Here is a 24,778-nt window from a genome sequence, read left to right as displayed (position 1 = left end):
AGACTTAAAATAAACACATTGCATTCTCTCGCAGTTAACCGATGGCTTACTTGACAACCTGAAGTTACCCGACCGACCATATTTCATATGGGCAATATTTCCCTCGAAGTGCAATACTTAGGTCATAAGAGAACACTATGTACCCAAACGTCCGTTCATGACTCTATATCTAAGGAAAACTGGGTGTGAGATACTGACAGCGTTACACCCAGCTATTTATCACATCCAGAGAATTACCAGTGTGGGCACGGTGAGAGGCGGAAGTGGCGTTGTAGGAAGTAGGAAACGGTGCAATGCTTGGTGTTGGTAATGATGGCGGTGGTGTGTCATCCTGCTCTCCTGTTCCTCCAGTCACTCCTTCTGGGGTTCCTTACTCCCTGGGCCGCTGCTGATCTGACAGATGGGAACAGCGAGTACTTAAAGCGAGAGCATTCGCTTACTAAGCCGTATCAGGGTAAGAGACGGAGGGCTGAAGAGGAGCGGCAGGGTCTGTGACCACTGGGATAGTCTCCTGGATTCTAATGTTGCCTATAGGATGACAATAATAGACAGCCCAGACTTGTAGTAACACTGCCACATAACCGGCCAGATGTGTGATTTAACCTCTTGTTATAAGTATTGTTCTACAGGGCATGATTTAGAGTAAAGGGTTAAATCATTGCCGGTCAGTCATTAGCTGGGTGTGCTTCTTTTAATTAGTTCTCCACTTTTTCCTTACTTGAGACCAGGGAACTATTCGGCATTGGTGTGGATAGTGCCAACCGAAACTTTATGTATACGTGGTCATAGGACGAATTAGAAAGCATACCTTGCACACAAAAATACACCATAGCAAAATGTCTACCATTTGATCAGTGTGGCCCAAAACTCAACGGTGTACATTTCTGAAAAAACATACAATTCAGGAAAGAATTTGGTATAGCAAAAACATACTGCAAAACGGACAATGAATCTAGACTGTAATTTGAGTCAGACAGGCAAGGACCTTGAAAAGTATCTTAAATAGTTTATTATTAGATAATCAAATGATAAAATCAATAAATTAAACATAAAAAGAGTTTTGAGGGTTCAGTTGGAAATTTGTTTCTTTCTTATAGCATCTTTTTGGATATAAACGTTTTATCTTTTATAACAAAATGTATATATATATATATATATATATATATATGTGTGTTCACTGAATTTGGCTTTTGTCTTTTTATAAAATATTTTATATTTAGGTGTTGTTGACCTAAAATGCACATGGGCTGTTTATTTATTTTAGCGTGTAAGCTATTAACTGCCAGTGTGCACACATTTTCCAATAGACTGCTTATTTTATCTCTACTGTTTGCATAGAAATAGTCTGATATGTTTTATCACTTGATTAATCTTATGCATGTTTTATAACATTATTATTTAGTCAGTTTCTCTAAGCATGTGTGACCTCCACTAGATTAACTAATGTATACTGGAATTATTTCATAGGTGTGGGCTCCAGTTCAATGCCATTATGGGATTTTATGGGCAGTACAATGCTAACAAGCCAGTATGTGCGCTTGACTCCTGATGAGCGGAGTAAAGAAGGTTCTATCTGGAACAGAGTGGTAAGTGGTGGTGTGAAAAATATTCATAATTGCATTAAAGTCCTCCCTAAAATTGTGTTAGCATATAGCTTGATTAGGTCAATTTTTTTATTTATTTTTTTAGCCTTGCTTGCTGAAGGACTGGGAACTGCATGTACATTTTCGGATACACGGGGCAGGGAAAAAGAACCTCCATGGAGATGGGCTTGCCTTGTGGTATGCAAAAGATCGGCTAGAGCCAGGTGACTCATTATTGTAGCTCTTTATTTTGCTGCCTGTTGATGCTTGTTGACGTTACTGAAAGTTTGCATTATGATGTTTAAGGTCCCGTATTTGGAAACCAAGATAAGTTTCATGGCTTGGCAGTCTTTGTAGATACATATCCTAATGACGAAACAACAGAGGTGAGTGCTAGGACTTCTTGCTACTGAGGATGAAATGTAGTATATTTATTTTATTAGAATGCCTTGAATCCAGGATTTTGACTTGGATTTGACTTACAATGATTAGGAAGTCTGAATTTCCTTTTTTGTATCATTCTGGTTCCTCCTAATTAATTATAATATGGTTAATTGGCTGCTATTAAATTGACCGTACTCTGTCTCTGTCCATGCGTGTGTATATGAAGGGAATTTAGACTGTAAGCTCCAATGGGGCAGGGACTGATGTGATTGTGTTCTCTGTACAGCGCTGCGGAATTAGTGGAGCTATATAAATAGCTGATGATGATAAATACTGTTTTATAATGGGATTTTGGTTTCTGCCAAATCATAAAATAAGGGTTTTGTAATTATTCTTTTTATTTCTGATGTAACTTCAGATACCCTGTGCGAATCATCTCTCTCCTACAGTCTGTTCTTACTCTTATTGGTACTCTCTTTTTACAGCGTGTCTTTCCATATATCTCTGTCATGGTGAGCAATGGATCCCTGCAGTATGATCACGGCAAAGACGGGCGTACTGTTGAATTAGCAGGTTGTACAGCTGATCTTCGCAATAATAACCAAGACACGTTTCTAGCTATTCGCTATTCCCGTGGGCGTCTTACGGTGAGAAAATGCTTCTGTACTGCAATGAATGACATTGTTTGGCTATGTTTAAACTTCCTTAGCCTATTGATTAGTAGTTAGGATGGGCATTTTAATTTTGATTTTCTTCTTAGCTGAACTACATTAAAGAAATATTACGTATTTATCTAGTATCTATGTAATTTAGCTTTGTATTTTAAGCTTCTTTAAAACTACTGAAAGGAGCAATAGAACATAAGCAACTATTAACAATGTCTGCAATTCGTGTGGTTTTATTTTACATAAATTCTATCACCAAAATAAATTGTTTCAGCATAATATAGGATTATATGGAAAATTATTTATTTTGGTATTTCAGTTATCTATAATTTATTTAGAAAATTAGTCATGTTCTATTGTCCTGTACGCTATAATAAGTCTAAATTCCTTCAAGGTCATGACTGACATGGAAGGTAAAAATGAATGGAAGAATTGTGTTGATATTTCGGGTGTACGGTTGCCGACGGGTTACTTTTTTGGAGCAACAGCAGCAACTGGAGACTTGTCAGGTTAGATCACATTTAATCTGCAATTGGAAGACAAGAACCTTAACTCTTCTAGTTTAGTTTCTCTGTCTAGTACACTTACTAATGTTATTTGTCATTTATTTTTATAGATAACCATGATATTATCTCCATGAAGCTGTACCAGCTGATGGTTGAGCACTCACCAGATGATGAAAACATTGACTGGACAAAAATAGAGCCCAGTGTGAGTCTGCTGAAGTCACCCAAAGGTGAGCAGGATGTGAATGTTCTATCAATTTGCTTTAATAATGTTCAGAACAAAAATCTAATAGTTCCTAAGCTGTCTTGAATGACTGCCTTAACATTCTCCGCGAATACACATGCAGAATACAGATTCAGTTGTATTATGGTTTTGAGACTATAAAACACGATTAGAAAATCTGACACCCCACTGGGTAAATGTTCAGCGTGAGCCCCTTCAAGATCCTATAGTGGGTGCCATCTTCAGCTGGTAACATGAAGTCTTGTAGTGTACGTTGCACCTGCACCTTAAATATGCTGCAGTGGAAGACTGCATCAGTGCAGTTCTGCAGTGTAGTGCTCACATTTCCCGCTGCTCTTTTTCTGGTTTGCAAAAACATATAGGGGCACGCTTTCCACTATCTGACCAGCTGAAGATATGCTTCCCATTTTCCTATAGGATTAACATAATTGTGATGATACCAGGGAGTATCACCATGAAAACCATGAGGTGAGTTGGAGACATGCAGAGTTCCCGTGACCTGGTAACACATCATAGCAGTTACTTGACAAAGGATATATTTCTTCAGTATACCAATAACTCCCATCCCCTAGAATCCTTCATAATTATAGTGTTGCAACTATGTTTTGACTTTGGTGTTGTGAGCAATGAACACATTGCTTTCCAGAACAGTGCTTGTTCTCTTACAGCATTGATTGATCAAGTGTCCTCTTAAGGAAGCAGATCAGACGTTATATAATTTACAATATACCTAATTGGAAACCAATAATTGTGAAGACATGTGCTTGAAAACAAGTGGTGTGGAAGTACCATTTTCATTATTTTTTTTATTTTTTTTTAAAGAGGGTCTACCATCTGTTGCCCTAAGAACTGTTAAAAAATGTTCTTACATTTTCTGGCTGTTAGGCATTTCAGTTACTGCTCAAATCTCACCCGTTTCTTGACAGCTCTAGGTGGTTAAAAAACCTCCCATAATTCCTCTTGCTTTAGAGCAGCGTTTCTTAATTTCAGTCCTCACACACCCCCAGCAGATCATGTTTTCAGGATTTCTTTAATCATGCACAGGTGACTTAGTCTACTTGGCTGGGTCAGTAATCATCCCACCTGTTCCACAGACAGAAATCCTAAAAATATGACCTGTTAGGGGGGGTGTGAGGACTTGAGTTAAGAAACACTGCTTGAGAGGATGCTGAAGAGTAGACTGCTCCAGAATGCAAAGGACATCACATCATCAGGAGTGATGTGTAAAGATGTGTGACTGGCAATTGAGCTCACATGTTTTAAACAGGCGAGTGATTGTCAATGGAAAAGCTGAGTACTTTTTTTTTTTTTTTTAGAAGTATAGAGACTGTGGGATTTTGAATGAAACATGATCATAACAAGATTATATTAAAAGTAAGACTTTGACTGTAGGTGAAATTCCCCTTTAATACAGTAGTACTTGCCCTGTGTTAGCTGTGATGACAATGGCAGTGCCTTCTGACACATCAAAAGAAGAAAATACTTGGGAATTATCCCAAATTGCCAACCATGTATTCCATTTGCAGAAAGGCCTGTGAACAAAATCAGTATTATTTTTATGTATATTTATTTAAGAATCCTTTTGCAGGATAAAATCTATTTCAGTTATAAATACCTAACTATCATATCGTATAAGATTTATATGCAGCTCACTCAATGTCAATTTGGTCTGGCTATTAAAGGACAACTGACTTGTGACAAATGTTGAAAAATGTGGTGGTTTGTTATGCTGCCTTTTGACTGCAGTTATTTTGAAAAGAAAAAATATGGTAGAATAACCCCCTTTCAACAGAATACGCTTTATGTTCAATTGAAAGCATGTCATTTAAATATTTCTGTGAATGGTGGACAGGTATTGGTGAAAACCAGAATTGCCGGAATGAGTCAGCTCCCTGCAGTGCCCTCTGCTGCTTGGTGTCTTCAGTGAGGCTTGCTGTATTTTCTCTCTCTGTATAGTGCATTCTGTTCTGCTACACAGTTATGTTCACTGTAATGTGTATAGTGTCTGAGTCCCTTAATCTTCCATTCTGGGTGGCAAAATAGGGTTTTGTGTATGTTAACCATCCATTATATCTGACATATGTGACAAAGTAATTTCAATTAGAGTGTTGGGAGGAACTGCTTTTGTAACAAAAACCAATATCAGAAATATATCACTTTTACTTGGTACTAGCTGGAGGGATCCCCGCCGACCCGAAAAAAAAACGAGAGAGCTGCTACAGCTCCGTTTCGCCAGCGCTGTCCAATACAGCAGCCACGGCGCTGTCAAAGAAGCGTCTGCGGCGGTGCTGTATACAATACAGCACCGCCGCGGACGCTTCTTTGACAGCGCCGCGGCTGCTGTATAGGACAGTGGCCACTTAGTTAGCGCAGGGGGGGTTTCTAGAGACTCAGAAACCCCCCCTGTGTGCGCCACTGCCTATTTATTGCCCACCACAAAATATGATAGTTTTCACTCCTCATTGCTTAGACAAGGATTGAACTATCGTTGATATTTATGAAATATCTTCCAACAGGAACAGCAGTCACGAAAAACTGCTGTTCCTGTGAAGTCAAAATTTACCTTTTTACCTTTTCACTGCCTCTTCACCTCTGAAGAAGATTGCAATCATCTGTGTCCTCCTTCTCACTCTAGTGCGCATGCACAGACTGAAAAGCTCGGGCATGTGCACAAACATTTCTGAGGATGCGATGCTGCATGTGAGAAGGAGGGATCACATGATCTCTCCGCACATGCTCTGTGAAGCTCTATTCTTCGGAGCAGAGCTTTACATAGGTATCAAAAACGTTAATGTACACCAGTCCGAGCTAGAATACATTGAAATGAAGAAGTAAATAGTGTTGGGCAGCAGTCCCAATACACTTTGATGGGCACTGCACTGGAAAACGAACATAAATGCATCTCAGCAGATGTCTACTATATCTGCTGCGATGCAATGTTCATAAATTTAAACTATACTTAGATTTGCGGATTTGCGGTGGATACACGTAAAGTGCAGTTTTTGGTGGAAATGTTGCTTAATAAATGGAAAGCACATATCTGAAGGTAAAACATGTATAGTGTGTACACATGAATTGCCATTCTGATCTGGACTTTTTTTTCTTTTTCCCCAGTCGTTTGTAAAATCGTTACTTATATAGGGAGAAATTTTCTGTAGTGTGTACCCAGCCTAATTGAAATGTCTTTGCTGAATAGATGGTTAATATACATAAGTCCTTATTCCAGCACATGGAATGGATGATTAATATAAACAAAACCTTTATTCCGGGCACCTGGAATGGATGGCTAAGGTACTCGGAGCCCCATTCCGGCACTTGAAATAATTGTCTAAGATACTTCAAGCACAATTCTGATAGTAATGGATGAGTAAGTTTATAAGACTGTGATATGTATGTATAGATATATGTAAGAAATATAAAATGTGGATAGTTGTGCGAAAGATAGGAGATACAATATATAATCCTAAAAACAGTGCAGAGAACATATCTGTGTAGCATACAGGGAGAGCTTCACTCAAGGCACCAAGCAGCATAGGGCGTTGTAGGAAGCTGACTTATTTCAGAATTCTGGCTCTTGCCCAATCCCTGTGTTTACAGAGTAATTAGATTACACAGGAGACTCCAAGTTCATTATGGAGACATGTAAAGCTTTAGTCACTGCCCTCCTTTTGGTTTTAAAGGATAACTCCACACTATTGAAAATATTATAATATATGAGCAGGAGAACGCTTTTGGCACACAAATGACCCTCGCTGATCCTCATGAACAACAGACACCTCGTATTATGTAAATTTTTTGCATAGAGTATAGGTTCTTATATTCTGAACTGAATTTTCAGTTTAGGGTACAATTATTGTTTAGTTCAGACGTTTGTTTACACAGTAAGTAATTGGCCGAGTCTGCAGTGATGCTCCAATAGCGATTTGTGTAGATTATGCGCACACCTTCCAATTTTAGTGATCATTGCTATTTGAGCCACATTTTCTACATTGGCATGCAGATTCGTCTGTTAGGTATTAAATTGCCTTTTTGTCAGAATAAGTTTCCATCCACATACTTTTTTACTATTTGTGTACACTTTTCATTCTTTTTTTCTTTTTCTTTTCTTTCATATTTTTAGAAGGAAAAAAAAGTAGTCAATACTTCTCTGTTTTTCCAGATAATGTTGATGATCCAACTGGTAACTTCCGCAGTGGCCCTCTGACTGGCTGGAAGGTTTGTCTTCTGCTACTCGCTGCTCTCCTGGGTATTATAGTCTGTGCTGTGGTGGGAGCCGTTGTGTTCCAAAAACGTCAAGAAAGAAACAAGCGATTCTATTAACTGGATGCTCTGGCAATGTATCAAATTCAGAAATGTGAATTTTTATTTTTTATTTTTTCCCCCCTCAAAACATGGATTGTACAAAGAAATTGTGGGAATCAAGGAAATCATTTAGGTGGTATTTTATTACTTTTCATTTATAACATCAGGTGGGTGGGGATCGATCTTTAAAGACTTTATTTCTTTTTACCAAAAGAAAGACAAAAAAAATAAATCCCAACTTTAGTGGAGCTTGCTTTGAAGATATTTTGGGAAGAAAATTGGCTGCATAGTTTTGTTTTTTTGTTTTTTTTTGTTCCATGAGCTTTTGGATGCAACTCCTACAATACTTCTTCTGGGCTTGTTGCAAAGTATTCAATGCCTACTGATATCTGATGCAACCTTTCAGCAGCTCGATCCTGTGGATTGGAACAGCTGCTCCACACAGAACAGTGTCGGTCAGCGGACAAGACCAGAAATCCCAGGTCTCTAGTAATTGTTTGGTTTCTCTGTCTACTGAGGGTTTCTTACGGACACTAATGTTTACAAACATGAGGTGGGGAAAGAAGGATTTTGCCTTGTCTGCACTACATATCTTGTAAATCCCTGCGTGATTTAATGCCATTGAATTTTTCAAGAATGTGGAGATGTTTCTGATAATTATGTAGGATATTTGATTAAATAAATGGAAAAAACCGAAAACAAAAGAAATCTTCGTATTTGTGTCTTGTTATCTTTATAGGGCGTTCTAAAATCGTCTGTTAAAGGGAACTTCCAACTTATTTGATAGCACTTTTTCCCCTGGTTGCAACTAATTACTTTTGAATGAGAACAGTAACATTGTAGCCAATTTTGTTCTGTATCAACTTTTGTAATCTAAAACTAGAGACAGTATCAGCTGATTATGTATTGGTGATGTATGCATCTTTCAACAATGAGATTCTTGCTTTAATCATCAGAAAAAGAATCTGTTAATTTTGTTTCACATCCGATACCCCTTGTCATTAGCCTTCTACCTGTTAACCTTTCACATTTTATATTTTGTGATTGTAAATATTTTCTGTTTTTCCAAGTCCTCTTCAATTTTTTAAAACTGGGCTTAAAGTGTATCCTAAAAGTAATTTGACCTCATCTAATCCTATAAGGTTTTACTGGGTGTCATATCTGTCTTTATAGTCTCCTATCCCTGCTCTTCAGCCAAAACTGGAGATCACAAAACTGCTGGCTGTGATCTGCTTCTTAACTATTTGATGGATCTAGTAAAAAAACATCTAATGTACTGCCCCGCCCATCCCTGACACCACATATGTCCTCCATTGATTGCACTATATTTTTAAATAGACACATTATTTTCGGTTAAGGAGAGCCAGACAGCACACTAGAGACATACATCTGCAGATTATCATCACTGTTTTTAAGGCACCACAAAACTCTGCAGGGCTGAAAATTCGGTATAATTTGTACAAAAAAAACATCATACACAGAAACCGAACAAGGACATAAGAGGTTGATGAAGGTGAGATGGGGAGAGATGTTCCTGCCAGTGAGGGCTTACAACAGGGTTGTCCAACCCGCATGTGGCCCAGCACGCCTGTAAATGTGGCCCAGAAGGAGTTTTGGTTGTGGCAAGGGGGCAGCACTCTTAATGGAAAAAAAAAAATCCTACAAAAAAAGAAAAGCAAATACTTACCTTGCGGTCACGTCAGCTGGTACTCCGGCTCGCTCCCTTGTCTCCTCCTCCGTGTGGTGCTCTCAGTGAATGTCGGGCGTGATGTCATCATGCCCAACATCCATTGCGGAGCGCAGCACAGAGGAGTCACCCGCGCGAGAAGAACAATCAGCAGCACATAATTGGAGAAAAGAAGAGAAGAGGACAGGAGAACAAGCCGATTAAAAGGTAAGTTAAGGGAGATTTTTTTTATTTTTTCAAGGGACGCTGACCAGTGAATAAAAGTCAGCTGGTCCTGGAGCATCATGGACCTTATCTCCCTGCTACATACTTCTACTTGTAATACTAATGGGGCATTATATATTATTCTCTTTGGCCCATTATAAGTTATTATCCCTTAACTAACAGTGGTGTAATTAGCAAAACAGGTCACAATTTGGGGTCACAGTGATGTATATGTCAGGTACCGCAGGCCTGGTCAGGGCACCCTGTTATACAATGCCTGGCTTAAATGCGCTTTATTGATATTGCATCGAAACAATACAAAAAGTGATTATAGTATAATAACTAGAGAGGATTTTTTGAACAGGGCGATTGAAAGGTAAGTATAGGGGGATTTGAAAATAAAGTGATTATATATATATATATGTGTGTTAACTATGTTTTCTATGGTTTTTTGGATGATCAGCTATCGTTATTGTATCTTATGTGCGGCCCAAACCAACTCGTCTTCCAATGTGGCCCAGGGAAGCTAAAAGGTTGGACACCCCTGGCTTACAATCTGTCAGTTGTTAAGCAGACTCATACCTCTCCATTGTTCAGATGTGACGATACACATGAATTTAGAGGTAGGTGAGCATTTAAAACTGTATTTTTAAAGGATTTGTATCATATCTATAGCAGTGCTAAATTGGTTTTAGTAGACATTTTTATGCGTCGTCTTCTTCCTTCAGTGAGTAGTCTCATTTAGTCGTAGTCCATTTTGGCTAATCCACCTGCATGCCTGCTCTATATGTGCAAGCAGCGTGGTCTGACTGCAGTCACACAGTACATGTTAAGGGCCTTATGTAGAGTTGGATGCAATTTACACGTAAAACTTGGATCTAAATTGTGTCTGTGAAAGGTATGAAATTTACGTAAAAGTTTTTGTTTTGCCAAGACTGGGATTGCCAATCGAAGATTCCATAGGTGACAGACTTCATCCATGGTGATAAAATAAACTTGCTAAAGAGGACAGTTTGTGGGTGTTTTTATGTAGAATAAATGTCTTTTTGGTTTTTTTTAACATTTTTACAAGGTTTACTAGAAGTCTTTGCAGGCTCTGGCAAGGGCTAGCATGCCATGGCAGCCATGGATATGTTGGAACTTGTAGTACTACAAGCACCAGCATGCCAGATCCTTTAAAGGCAGCCAGGGCATGCTGGAGGCAGTAGTGCACCTTGTAAAAATGATGTGTTACCACTTTATTTTTTTACTAATTAACCAACACCCACTGCACCAGTCATGTGGACATAGCCCTAGTGCTTTCAGCAGAGGCTGGTTTGTCCTAAGGGGAGGCTGTAGCATTTCCACAATGTTACCTGGGGTAAATGTATCAAGCTGTGAGTTTCCGGCGGGTTTGAAAAGTGGAGATGTTGCCTAAAGCAACTAATCAGATTTTAGTTCTCATTTATTTAGTACATTCTACAAAATGATAGCATCTGATTGGTTGCTATAGACAACAACCTCTCCACTTTTCAAACCCGCCGGAAACTCGCAGCTTGATACATTTACTCCCTGGTCTGTATAATGAAGTAGCGTCAATGGTTAGGGGATACTGTAGGGTCACCATCGTTGCAACATGTTTATCTTCACCTTGTTAAGACACAGATTTTAACAAGACATATATAGATAAGCTTCTACACTGCAGTGACTAGCTATAAAATATATTCAGGCGACAGTAGCAGACCTGAAATAACTAATATTATACAAACCATGAAAAAAAGTATAGCCTGATACTATGGGGTTCCTATGCTACATTTTTGAGGGAAAAAAATGGTTTGAATGATTGCATAATCCTTTATCACTGGCTTTCTTTGGCAGACTTCAAGCAAATGTAGTTGTATGTTCTAGTCGTGTATGATAATAATTAAACTTGTAACTGTATCGTTTTGTTCTGTATCATTCTGTACCAGTACAGAATAGCCAGGCTTTTACCTAGGTTTGCTTGCAGTTTTCCTGTATGTGAATCAGCCCCCTGCTACCATCTGGCAGTTCTGTGGGGTTACTGCAATGTGAGGAATTACACGGTTCCAGAGAAACTAACCTCTGCTGGTAATGGTCAGTTTGCCAACATCACAGAGAACGTTGATTGAGTACAATGCTCGCTTCAGAATTATTGATAGGTTGTTTATTGTGTAGTGGATGTATGTGGGGGTAGACGTGTGTGATTTCTTCACTAAGTGGGATTTTCTCACAAAGTGGACGAAAATGCACAGTTAGACAACACAGTTGGACAAACATTGGACTACATTTGACTTGATTTTACTTCCAGCAATAAGCTACATCTGCCACAGCCTATTTCTGCATTACTTGTCTCTCTATATGGAACACTGCAAAGAAGGAATTCTTTAAAATCCCCTTACGTTTTGCTTTTACTCCTTTTATCACAATGTTTAACAAATTGCTTTTCTTAGTCTCATTTTCATGGCATGATCTTTAGGACTGTCATCTTTCACCCCTCTATCAACACACAAACTTGTTCATATTGCACCTACATTACTCCACTCGCCTCTAGTTAACACCCATGAACTGTTGTCCTATTTATTATCTCTAACAAGTACAACCTCCACCTGTCGCCAGAAAATAAAAAGTCACACATCTTACAATCCCCTTGCCTATCTTTCTATCACTCTGCTTCTATTAGCTGATGATATATCACCTAATCCAGGTCCCCCACACTCCTCACACACATATACATCAGAGCACTACCGCTCTATAGCAAACCTCAAACACATCACCTGTCTCCCCTCTCTTCCAAAGTCCTTTAAATGTGCCCTTTGGAATGCACGCTCTGTTTGTAACAAACTTACCTCCATTCATGATCTCTTCCTCTCAAAAAGCCTCAACCTTCAATAACAGAAACATGGCTCATGCAATCAGACACTGCCTCACCTGCAGCACTTTCACATGGTGGCCTCCATCTCACCCACACCTCCAGACCTGAAGGCAGACAAGGAGGTGGGGTTGGACTACTTCTCTCCCCACAGTGCACATTCACAGTTCTACCAAATGTCCCATCACTCACGTTCACATCTTTTGAAGTACATGCTATTCACATTTTTAATCCATTCTCTCTACGTGTTGCGGTGATCGATCGTCCCCCTGGAGCACACCAACAATTTATTGAGGATTTCTTTGCATGGCTCCCTCACTTCTTATCTTCAGACATCCCCACCATCATCATGGGTGACTTCAACATCCCCATTGATAACCCACCTTCCAAAGCTGCTTCCAAACTACTCTCTCTAACCTCCTCACTTGACCTCTCCCAGTGGATTGAATCATCTACTCATAAGGATGGCCACTGCCTTGATCTTGTTTTCTCTAGACTATGCTCAGTTTCTAATTTTATTCACACCCTTCCCCCTCTCGGATCATCACCTTATCAGCTACTCACTCACCCCCACTGCTCTAACCTCTCTACTGTCTAACTCTACCAAGCCTCCTCATACTCGCAGAAATCTTAATTCTATTAATCTTCAACAATTTTCCACCTCCAACACCTTCTCTCCCCTATCTCTACATTCTCATCCCCTGAGATGGCAGTACCTCATTTTCACCTAACCTTAGCAACGGCCCTTGATCAAGTGGCTCCAGCGACACTACATACTACACGTCGACTTCGATGTCAACCGTGGCACACCAAAGCAACACAAAATCTTCAAAAACTAAAGCAGAACGTCACTGGCGTAAATCTCGAAGCTCTAATGACTTCTTCACAAATACTTCTGTCTACCACTCCTATCGAAATGCTCTGGACACTGCAAAACAAACATACTTCCAATCTCTTATCTATGCTCAGGCTTCTAACCCCAAACACCTTTTTAATACATTTAAACATCTCAATCCTCCCACCCCGAACCCTCCATCTACGATCAGTGCTCAGGATCTTGCTTCGTACTTCAAGGACAAGATTGATAAGATCAGACTAGAAATGGTATCCTCTTCCTCGACAAACAATCTGCTCAACTCCTTCCCACTACACTCTGACACCCTATCTTCATTTGACCCCACAAATGAAGAGGAGATTTCTACTCTCTTCTTATCTTCCTACTCTACCTCCTGTCGTCTTGATCCTATTCCCTCGCAAATTGGTAGATCCCTGTCTCCTGTGCTCATTTCACCTCTAACTCAAATCTGTAATCTCTCACTCTCTACTGGCATCTTTCCATCACTACACAAGCATGCAGTGATTACTCCTATTCTAAAAAATTACCGTCCCATCTCTCAGCTCCCTTGCCCCTCCAAGCTTCTAGAGAGACTTGCCTACACTCGCCTCACACGCTTTCTTTCCGCAAACAACCTGTTGGATCCTCTTCAGTCTGGCTTTCGTTCTCAACACTTCACAGAGACTGCGCTGACCAAGGTTGTCAATGATCTGATCACTGCTAAAACTGAACGCCATTACTCTCTCCTAATTCTCCTGGATCTCTCGGCTGCATTTGACACCGTTGACCACTCTCTTCTCATACAAACGCTACAATCCCTAGGTCTTCAAGACACTGTTCTATCCTGGTTCTCATCCTACCTCTCTAATCGCTCTTTCACTGTTAATTTCTCTGGAGCCACCTCTGCTCCGCTTCCCCTATCAGTTGGAGTACCACAAGGCTCGGTGCTAGGTCCTCTGCTGTTCTCTATCTATACCGCTTCTCTTGGAAATCTAATAAGTTCCTTTGGCTTTCAGTATCATCTCTATGCGGATGATGCCCAAATCTATCTATCCTCTCCTGATATCTCGACATCTGTGTTGTCCCGTGTAACTGTCTTTCTGCCATATCATCTTGGATGTCCTCTTGCCAACTCAAACTTAATCTTTCTAAAACAGAGTTAATAATATTCCCACCCGCCAACAAGAGCATACCTGACATTTCTATCTCTGTTGATAACATGACCATAAATCCCACCCCACAAGCTCGCTGCCTAGGTGTAATCCTTGATTCACACCTATCCTTTGTTCCCCACATTGACTCTATATCTAAATCATGCTACATACATCTAAAGAACATTTCCAGAATTCGCACATATCTCACGCAAGACAGTGCTAAAACCTTAATTCATGCACTTATCATCTCCCGCGTTGACTATTAAAATTCCCTCCTTACTGGTCTTCCCAAAAACAGACTCAAACCCCTACAATCTATTTTGCATGCTGCGGCAATACTGATTTTCCTTGCAAATCGCTATTCCTCTGTTGAATCACTCTGTATGTCTCTACACTGGCTGCCTGTCTTCTACCGAATCCAATATAAAATATTTTTACTAACCTATAAGGCCATCAACAAAGCTGCACCAACATACATCTCCCCTCTTGTCTCAAAATATATCCCAACTTGGCAACTCCGTTCTTCAAAAGATCTGCGTCTCTCATCCACCCTTATTACATCCTCCCATTCCCGGTTACAGGACTTTTTTCGGGCTGCACCCACTCTATGGAACTCTCTCCCTAGCACAATAAGACTCTCCTCTGGTCTACAATCTTTCAAGCGTTCTCTGAAAACCTACCTATTCAGACAAGCTTATAATTTTCCTCAACCACCCTCTTAACCTCACTACCTTTAGTCTGTTACCGCCTGTTACACAATTTCACACAAGACAACTACCCCCTGACCAACATTGTTGTGTGACAGGATCATTTAGCTTATGAGTCACTTTTACCTTTGCAGTCTGGCTGGGCCAAGATGCAAAATGTATACTTAACCTCATGTGTCAATCTCCCATTGTCCCATAGATTGTAAGCTTGCGAGCAGGGCCTTCTCACCTCTGTCTGTTTTACCCAGTTTGTTTATTAGTTTACTATGTTTCTCCCCAATTGTAAAGCGCTACGGAATATGTTGGCGCTATATAAATGATGATGATGATGATGATGATTATATGGATAATTTCATTATTCATCATGGTGTTTAGCTGTGGAGAAATGACAGTTGAGATGGGGTAAGTGTTGAGTGCTATTCCATGACTATGCAGACATGGGAATCCTGCAGCTGAGTTCTTATTGAACTAGTTCAGTATATGACATATTGTAAGCAATGTAGCTAAAAACTTGGTTAAACTCAAGTTATGTTAGACTTAAAATTCTTATATTGATTTTTCAAAATGTTAGTGTAGGAGCCCATATGAAGGAATCAACTTAGGCACAGCTGCACATGGCTCTTGCTAGACTGTTCAGCGCTGCACCCCTCCTGCACATCTTTGGCAGGTAACCGCATTTTATGTACCCTCTGCCCAATCTGTAATTGTTTAGGATAGCCTGATTTATCTAAAGTTTGATATGACAGCACATATTAAGGTTCTCATATAGCTTGCTCTCTACCTAAAGCATGTATGCAGACAACAGCAATATGTTCTAATCTCAATATGAAAGCAGGGTCTCCTTGATCAGTAGTATCCTCTTCATATTATTAAGGAAGGGTAAGGAATTACACCTGACATAGCATAAGTTGCTATTCCTGGGACACTTGGCTCTTGTCACCACTTTGAAGAATACTAATCTATTATCCATGTTTCAAGCACAGTTACTTTTTTCCCTTTGCCATATTTGCAGCCTGTTAAAATTGGTAGGAGAGCGCTAAATGATCTATCTTGTTGTTAGGGCTCACGACCGCCAAGATGAGCTTTTAGAACGATAGTGTTGAGGTCTTCACCTTTAGCAGCCGCCTTTGCTGTAGAGCTTTATGTGCTCACAGGTACTTGGATGCCCCCAGATCTTAAGCTCAGTGTAGTAAAAGTTCATCTATGATTGCCAAAGTGCAGATGGAACCGGAGGAGCTAGCCCAGGCAGGAGAGAGTGGTCATTGAGAGGTCGAGATCCGAGGTCAGATAGACAAATCGGTGACGGCCAGGATAGCAGAGGGAGGGAAGTGATGTCCCGGCTGTTGCAATGACAGCCAAGACGCAGCCAGAGGAAGCAAGCTGCGGATTGTTATACTTGTATCCAATGCTAGGTCTTGATAAAAACAGCCGTGTCCTGCATGCATCAATTACAGGGAATATAATATTTGGTCAATCACACCATGTACACAGGCAGAATAGGGAAAAAGCACGCCCCACTCCCCGATCCATAGAAAACATGCCATCATTCCACACAAAACACAACAAAATCCACAACCACGCCCACTTTCTGTACAAGACGAGCCCCATTTGGGTGCCCAGATTCTGTACTGTCCTGTCTATGTTTAGATAGTTAAGAGGTATGAAAACTTTGCTAAAGAAACAATCCTGGTAATGGATTTGGAAGAGTCTGGTGACTGTGACAACAGAGTAACATTAAGGGTCAGATTCAATTGTCTGCAATGTTTCCAATAACATTGCGGATAAGCAAAATCTGCGTTATTTCTGTAAAAAAAAAAATCTGCGCCTTGCAGATTTTTTATTAATTGAATCTGCCCCAAGTGTCATTTACTAACTTCATAATAGGAGGATGTAACTATTTATTCACCTAGTGCATGCATATTTCCCATTTGGGAACTGCCCTATAAAAATTTGATACTTTTCTCTGAACTGCAGGTCCAGATGGAAATGCATGTTGCAAAGAATAAAAATGTCACTTCAAAGTGCTGCCTATAGCTATAGGATTATCCCCTTTTTTGTTTTTCATTTTTATATTTTACTCTGAATATATTGCCTATTCAGGCCTCATTTAATACTTAAATCATGGCAGTATATGAACATAAACACTGTCTATATTTCATTTGTCACATATGTGTACACAAATGTTTTATTACATTGTGATTTGCAGACACAAAAATGTGCTTTAGAACATTAAACTTGTCTGGAATGCCACAAAAGGATCCACCGAATTATAGGATGACTGATTACTGACATCTCCAAAGTCTGTAAAAAGAATGTCACTGGCTGCGAAGGAGGCTTTGCGGCTACCTACTAATCCGGGAATGCCCCTGTAAATGTCCTCAAAGCTCATTCCGCTTATCCCTCCGCCATTATCTTGGTTTGCAATAATGTGTAGCACACATATCAAATGGAACACACAACCAGCATTTTCAGAAACTCCTCTACATCTTCTCACAAAGTATGGCCTCTTGGACCTCCTTTCATGGCCAACCTCTTATCAAACTCTTAGGGTCAGAATGGGATGTGTACCACATTCTAAGAGCTAAGTCATACTTGCCAACATTTTTGTTTGGGCTTCAGGGAGATGACGTAATGACGCAAAACGCGTCATTTCTCTTCCCTGCCATTGGGGGACACTGCAAGACATTGGGGGGTATAGTAGTGGGCTCAGGAGTCTTGTCACTTTAACTGCTAAGTCTTTGAACTCCTCCCCTACTTAACCCCTCCTCTCCAGAGAGCTCCTCAGGTTTTTTTTTAGTGACTTGGAGCTAAGGTCACTAGAGTATAGGCTCCTGCCTATACTCTTAGTCTTTTAGGATGTCATGTTTTTATTTTTCTCCCTTTAGGTGCAGCGCGGGACTCCAGCCTAAGACCCAGGAGAGTGAGTAGGACTCAGCTCTGCTCACTCTGGGTCCCAGCGCAGGTAGGAGAAGCCCTGGGCTCACTTACCTTACACCTTCTGCCGGCATTCTCCTTAGTATTAGGCCACAGTCTCTCCGTTATTAGCGGACAAGGGAGTGAAGCTGTGTCAGCCTCTCCTCTCGCGCCGCTGCAGATGCCAGCAGGTCCCCGCTCGCCCCTATGGCAACGAGCAGTTAATAGGAAGGGGACACAGCGGCGCTCACACTCATTTAGAGGTCAGTAGATGACACGCGCTCCTGGGCATTGTTTATTATATAGCGCGAGTCCAGCGCTTCATGGTGGCCATTTTGCGAGGTCTTGATGGGGCCTGAAGGCGGAGACAAGCAGGGCGGATCGAAGCAACAGGAAGGGGAGGAGAGGTAATGATAACTTCCTTCCTCCCTGGCTGTTCTTCCTGCGCGCAGGACCCAGTCTACTCATGGAGACACTGAAGTGAGCAGCCTGTCAGCGCTGGCCAGATCCTCTGCTTTGCCTCTCCTTTACTGACAGAGTTTTGATACCTGCTGTATTACAGGCTTGTATTCTATAGTCATTTGTGGAGGTTTATATTTGTTTTGTGAGTTATTTCTTGGTAAATTTTCATAGACAGTACTTTACAGGTTTTTGCATTAGGAGCTGTGCTTATAGTTTGAAGAGACTCCAGAGTTTGACAGTCTCCCTTTTGTCTGCATTTCTTTTTAATAATTATTTCAAGTAGCAGTACAATGGCTGAGAAGGGGACAGCTAAAAGCAAGGGTCACTTTGTGCCTTCTGCAATGTATTTTACCTGTGCAAAATGTAATATAAAACTTTCTGTTGGACACACAGACCGAAACGCCCTTTGCGCAGCTTGTACTGCAGAGGCTCAGAGGCGAAACGGCTCAGTCCAGGAGGTATCCTCTGCAGTGGTGGAACCACCATGGCTGCAATCCTTCTCTTCGGCTGTGGAAAAACTGACGACCATTATGCTGTGGGTAACAGAGGTACGTGAGAACACTACCCCACTTACACTGGCAGGCAGTCAATCTACCGAAAACGCTTCCACATCTCAGGCGGGGTCTACCCACAGGGAAGATAGGTTGTTAACTATTTCCCAGAGGGGTAAAAGAGCTATTACTGATATAGGTCTGGACATAGATCAGTGCTCTGAGTTATCCTCGGCAGAGGAAGGTGAGGTAGATTAGACCCGGAAGGAGAGAGCCGTTATGACTCTGACTCAGTTTCCACTAGTGTGGATGGTTTAAGTCTAGGAATCAGGCATACCTTAGGGTTTGCTGATCCTGAACCCTCAGCGCCCACGGGTGTCTCACTATTTAAAAGAGCTAAGGCTCAATTAGCTACATTCCCCCATTCTCCAGAGATGTTGGAGATTATTTCAGAAGCTTGTCTTAAGCCAAGTAGACAATTTATGATGCCGGGAAAATTTAGATCCCTTTATCTTCTACCACCTGAGGACACAGTAAAATGGGAGTCATTACCTAAGGTTGACACCCTGGTAGCCCGTCCAGCTTCATCCTCTGCTATTCTTGTCCAGGAACGGATAGCCCTTAAAGATTACACGGATAGAAAGTGTGATTTAGCCCTTCGCTCAGCATACACTGCTGTGGGAAGCTTGTTTAGACCCAATATGGCTGTGGCCTGGGCTAACAAGGCTGTAAAATTGTGGATGGAAGCTTTGATTAAGGGTCTTAGAATTAATACTCCTCGTACAGAACTCTTAAATCTTGCAGAGCATGTACTAGAGACCTCGGAGTATGTGGCGTCAGTGAATGCTAAGGCCTCCGCTCTTATTGTAGCGGCTGGTCGTAACCTATGGTTGCGTTCATGGTCGGTTGATACAGACTCTAAGAGAGCATTAGAGTGTTTATCCTTTGACGGCTTAACCCTATTCAGGGCGGAGCTCGAAAGAGTCATTTAAGAGACTACAGGGGAAAAGGGCACTTCTCTCCCTACTGTCTCCAACAGGCCCGGGCAGGGTAGGTATCGTTCCTTTCGGAGTTCTACCCATGGAGGAGGTACCCTTAATAGAGGCCAGTACTCGGCGTCAAGGCCATCTGCTAGTAGAGGCAGAGGAGTTAGAGGTGGGGCGAGAAGAGGTTCTTCTCACCCAGCAGAGAAGAGCTCAGGGTGACAGAGCTTCTCGGGTGGAGCGGCAGGTAGGAGCACGCTTTCTTCAGTTCAGAGATCAATGGTGAAAGTCCACAACAGATCTCTGGATTTGAGGGATTGTGTCCAGGGGCTAAATTATAGACCTAGCTCTCTCCCCCCGTCACAGATTTTTCATCACCCCTCTTGTCCTCTCAGACGTGTTGCTCTTCATGAAGCTATTCAGAGGCTTCTAGCAGCGCAGGTTGTTAGTCAGGTTCCTCCTCTAGAAGGGGGTCAGGGTTTACTCGAGCCTTTTCTCCCAAGGGAAGGAGTCCAAATCTGTCCCTTGTCTGGTGGTTGTCCCAGGCCAATCTGGAGAAGGGCCAGTCCTTACAGTCCTGGTCTTGGACTCTAGTCTCTACAGACGCAGGTCTGATGGGGTGGGGAGGACTAACAGGAACCCTGAGGCTTCATGGCCTTTGGTCTCCTCAGGAAGCCTCTCTTCCTATAAATATTCTAGAACTCAGAGCAGTATAGAATACTCTGATAGGAGCCCAGAAATTCCGAAGAGGAAAACTGTTTCAGTCCAGACTGAACCATCATTTTCTACGCTATGGTACAAGAACGTGGTTCTCAGATCTGCAATTGGTAGCAGGGGCTCCTCCATTGTAGACCGTACGTCTCAGGTCAGAAAGACCAGAGAGTTTTTTGTTTTATATGACGCCAATAAAAGAGGGTGGCCTGCTTCAAAGCAGTCAATTGCCCGGTGGATCACATCCACGATTCGAGAAGCTTACATTGCAGCTTCTCTGTCAGTCCTAAAAAATTTTGAAGGCACATTCTACTAGGGCAGTGGGTGCCTCCTGGGCGGCTAGGCACGGGGCGTCGGCGGAGCAGTTGTGTGGAGCGGCGACTTGGTCTTCCGTCCACAGTTTCACTAAATTTTACAGACTTCAAGGCTTTGCATCGGCTGTTGCAGGCTTTGGTCGCAAGGTTTTGCGTGCAGCTGGTCTAGAGCATTCCCACCCTTGAGGAAGCTTTGGTATATCCCCAATGTCTCGCAGTGTCCCCCAATGGCAGGGAAGAGAAAATAAGATTTTTACTCATCGTAAAATCCATTTATCTGACTCCATTGGGGGACACTGCCCACCCTCCGTTGCTCTGTATGTAGTTCTGTGTGTGAAAACTTTGGTTATGGTTCTTTATAATTTAAGACCTGTCCAGGTTATATTACCTCCTTTACGTTCACTCTTGGTTATTCAAAACTGAGGATCTCTCTGGAGAGGAGGGGTTAAGTAGGGGAGGAGTTCAAAGACTTAGCAGTTAAAGTGACAAGACTCCTGAGCCCACTACTATACCCCCCCAATGTCTCGCAGTGTCCCCCAATGGAGTCAAAAAAATGGATTTTACGGTGAAAGTGGGCAGATCAGGGAGATTGCCACACTCTCCCGGGAGTCCGGGAGACTCTTGCGAAATGTGGGAGTCTCCCGGCCATTCCGGGAGAGTTGGCAAGTATGCCCTAAGTCCCATCTTGTCCTGTGTTTTTGGGAAAATTTGCATCACCAGTTTCTGTTTACATAATTTGTTCTCGGTTACAAACTGGATTGGTCATTAGTCTATAAATTGTTACTTTTAGAAGGTTACTGCAATTTGTATTGTTCCCGATGCATTCAATAAATAGTAAGAAAAAAAAAACCTTAATTCTGCAACACAAAGGGGCAGATTCAATTCCCTATGTTGTTCTGAAGAACTACCCGGCTGCAGGACTTTTAAAAAAATCTCAGTTGATTTCATCCCATAGAGCTGTGATATAAAATCCGCTGATATTTTACTGTAGTAACAGTATTTATGCCATACTTGCCAACTCCGGAGACTCCCGAAATTCGGATCAGTCTCCCGGACTCCTGGGAGAACTGGCATTTCTCCCGCATCTCAAAATTGCTGTGGCAAAATGACGCAATTCTCTGCGAATCTCGTCATTTTGCACCCCCCCCAAAATGGCATTTTACTCGTGGGGCGGGGCAAAAATGATGCAATTCAAGGCACCCTGCCCGCTAGTCACGCCCCTCTCCTGGACGTCGCCTACTGAAAGTAGGCAAGTATGATTTATGCGCACCTGTGTTGTTTTTCGAAACAACGCAAACGCATAGAATTGTATCTGCCCCATACTCTCATTTTTGCATGTGGGCACTATATAAAGCATATTGATACACACACATTTACCTAGGAACTCTACACTACCCATCCGAAGGTGCACACTTTTGCATTTCTTTAATTATAGAGATCTGGATGTGCTAGTCCACACCGCTTCTGAAAATTTGGTCCTTTTGGGCAAAAACAGGCGCATGACCTCACAGCATTGAATTTGGAGTTATGTACTACTTGAGTATGGTGAGAGGAGAAAGGGAAAACAACACAAATAATCAGGGTCCTGCTAACAAATTTTAGCAAGAGGCGAGACTCAGCTAAGCAGCCTGAGAAGAACATTTTAAAATAAAAAAATGTAGGTGACTCAAGGTAGCCCACTATGGGACCAGAAGGGTGGGGGGTGGGCGGGGCAGATGTCCCCATGCCCAGCCAGCCCCTGCCAATAATGAGAACATATAACATCCGTATAAGCCGCCTCGGATTAGCATTATCTGATGCTTCAGGAATGGTAGCGGCTAAATCCCCTTCAGCTTAGGTACTTTCCCACGTCACTCTGACATCATAGGGTCGTGTGACCTCAACGGTCACATGGTACACAGTGAAGGCGGGCTGATGGAACTATATGGAAGTCAGTGCAGGAGCTGCTGCAATTCTGTCTGTTCCTGGAGTCACTCATCTAGAGAAAGGTAAGAGGAAGGAGTAATGTGACAGGGAGCTGGAAGCTGCAGTTTAAGAGGGGGGCATGTGTGATGCTGCAGGGCAGAGATGGGTACATGTGTGACCAGAGCTGGATTAAGGCTTTGGGGGGCCCGGGGCACTTAGGGGCTCCCTGTCTTAAGAGCTAAAATTATGACAGTGGTTCCCAAACTTTTGCAGTTTGCGGCACCCATAGAGTCTCCATAATTTTTTCAAGGCACTATTACCGAGCAGTCCCGTTTTATAAGTAGTTGGGCCAAAAAATGGTCAGGACAGAAATACTTATTTAGTTGTATGCAAAATTAATACACATAAATCCAAGGGAAAAGAATATTTTTATATATTTTTTTCAATTATATTTCTGTCAAAGAATAATTTACAGCTAACTCACACTGTGCCCCCTTCATTTCCACACACACTGTGCCCCTCTGCATCATCTCCTCACACTCTGTGCCCCTCTGCATCATCTCCTCACACTCTGTGCCCCTCTGCATCATCTCCACACACTCTGTGCCCCTCTGCATCATCTCCACACACTCTGTGCCCCTCTGTATCATCTCCACACATTCTGTGCCCCTGCATCATCTCCACACTCTCTGTGCCCCTGCATCATCTCCACACACTCTGTGCCCCTCTGCGTCATCTCCACACATTCTGTGCCCCTCTGCGTCATCTCCACACATTCTGTGCCCCTCTGCGTCATCTCCACACACTCTGTGCCCCTCTGCGTCATCTCCACACACTCTGTGCCCCTCTGCGTCATCTCCACACACTCTGTGCCCCTCTGCGTCATCTCCACACACTCTGTGCCCCTCTGCGTCATCTCCACACACTCTGTGCCCCTCTGCGTCATCTCCACACACTCTGTGCCCCTCTGCGTCATCTCCACACACTCTGTGCCCCTCTGCGTCATCTCCACACACTCTGTGCCCCTCTGCGTCATCTCCACACACTCTGTGCCCCTCTGCGTCATCTCCACACACTCTGTGCCCCTCTGCGTCATCTCCACACACTCTGTGCCCCTCTGCGTCATCTCCACACACTCTGTGCCCCTCTGCGTCATCTCCACACACTCTGTGCCCCTCTGCGTCATCTCCACACACTCTGTGCCCCTCTGCGTCATCTCCACACACTCTGTGCCCCTCTGCGTCATCTCCACACACTCTGTGCCCCTCTGCGTCATCTCCACACACTCTGTGCCCCTCTGCGTCATCTCCACACACTCTGTGCCCCTCTGCGTCATCTCCACACACTCTGTGCCCCTCTGCGTCATCTCCACACACTCTGTGCCCCTCTGCGTCATCTCCACACACTCTGTGCCCCTCTGCGTCATCTCCACACACTCTGTGCCCCTCTGCGTCATCTCCACACACTCTGTGCCCCTCTGCGTCATCTCCACACACTCTGTGCCCCTCTGCGTCATCTCCACACACTCTGTGCCCCTCTGCGTCATCTCCACACACTCTGTGCCCCTCTGCGTCATCTCCACACACTCTGTGCCCCTCTGCGTCATCTCCACACACTCTGTGCCCCTCTGCGTCATCTCCACACACTCTGTGCCCCTCTGCGTCCTCTCCACACTCTCTGTGCCCCTCTGCGTCCTCTCCACACTCTCTGTGCCCCTCTGCGTCCTCTCCACACTCTCTGTGCCCCTCTGCGTCCTCTCCACACACTCTGTGCCCCTCTGCGTCCTCTCCACACACTCTGTGCCCCTCTGCGTCCTCTCCACACACTCTGTGCCCCTCTGCGTCATCTCCACACACTCT

The 24,778-nt window shown here is 42.7% G+C and overlaps 1 protein-coding gene across 1 annotated transcript; it reads left to right on the top strand.

Annotated features, from left to right (window-relative positions):
- Window positions 1-263: 263 nt before the first annotated feature.
- Window positions 264-8,392, top strand: LMAN2 (lectin, mannose binding 2). Its single transcript, XM_075209128.1, has 8 exons — window positions 264-454; window positions 1,468-1,586; window positions 1,690-1,807; window positions 1,890-1,969; window positions 2,453-2,614; window positions 3,027-3,141; window positions 3,249-3,368; window positions 7,542-8,392. The coding sequence occupies exons 1-8, from the start codon at window positions 310-312 to the stop codon at window positions 7,700-7,702; spliced, it is 1,020 nt and encodes a 339-aa protein (XP_075065229.1). The 5' UTR covers window positions 264-309; the 3' UTR covers window positions 7,703-8,392.
- Window positions 8,393-24,778: the final 16,386 nt, after the last annotated feature.

Source organism: Mixophyes fleayi, chromosome 4, assembly GCF_038048845.1.
Source record: "Mixophyes fleayi isolate aMixFle1 chromosome 4, aMixFle1.hap1, whole genome shotgun sequence".
Taxonomy (NCBI): domain Eukaryota; kingdom Metazoa; phylum Chordata; class Amphibia; order Anura; family Limnodynastidae; genus Mixophyes; species Mixophyes fleayi.
Note: the sequence above shows the minus strand (reverse complement) of the source record. Positions and strands in the feature narration are given on the sequence as shown.

What these genes read in the sequence shown, in the direction of transcription:
- LMAN2 (XM_075209128.1), top strand. Translation starts at nt 310, where the DNA reads ATGATGGCGGTGGTGTGTCATCCTGCTCTCCTGTTCCTCCAGTCACTC. An exon ending in GCTTACTAAGCCGTATCAGG is followed by an intron (nt 455 to 1,467) that starts GTAAGAGACGGA and finishes ATTATTTCATAG; the next exon opens with GTGTGGGCTCCAGTTCAATG. An exon ending in ATTCCCGTGGGCGTCTTACG is followed by an intron (nt 2,615 to 3,026) that starts GTGAGAAAATGC and finishes AATTCCTTCAAG; the next exon opens with GTCATGACTGACATGGAAGG.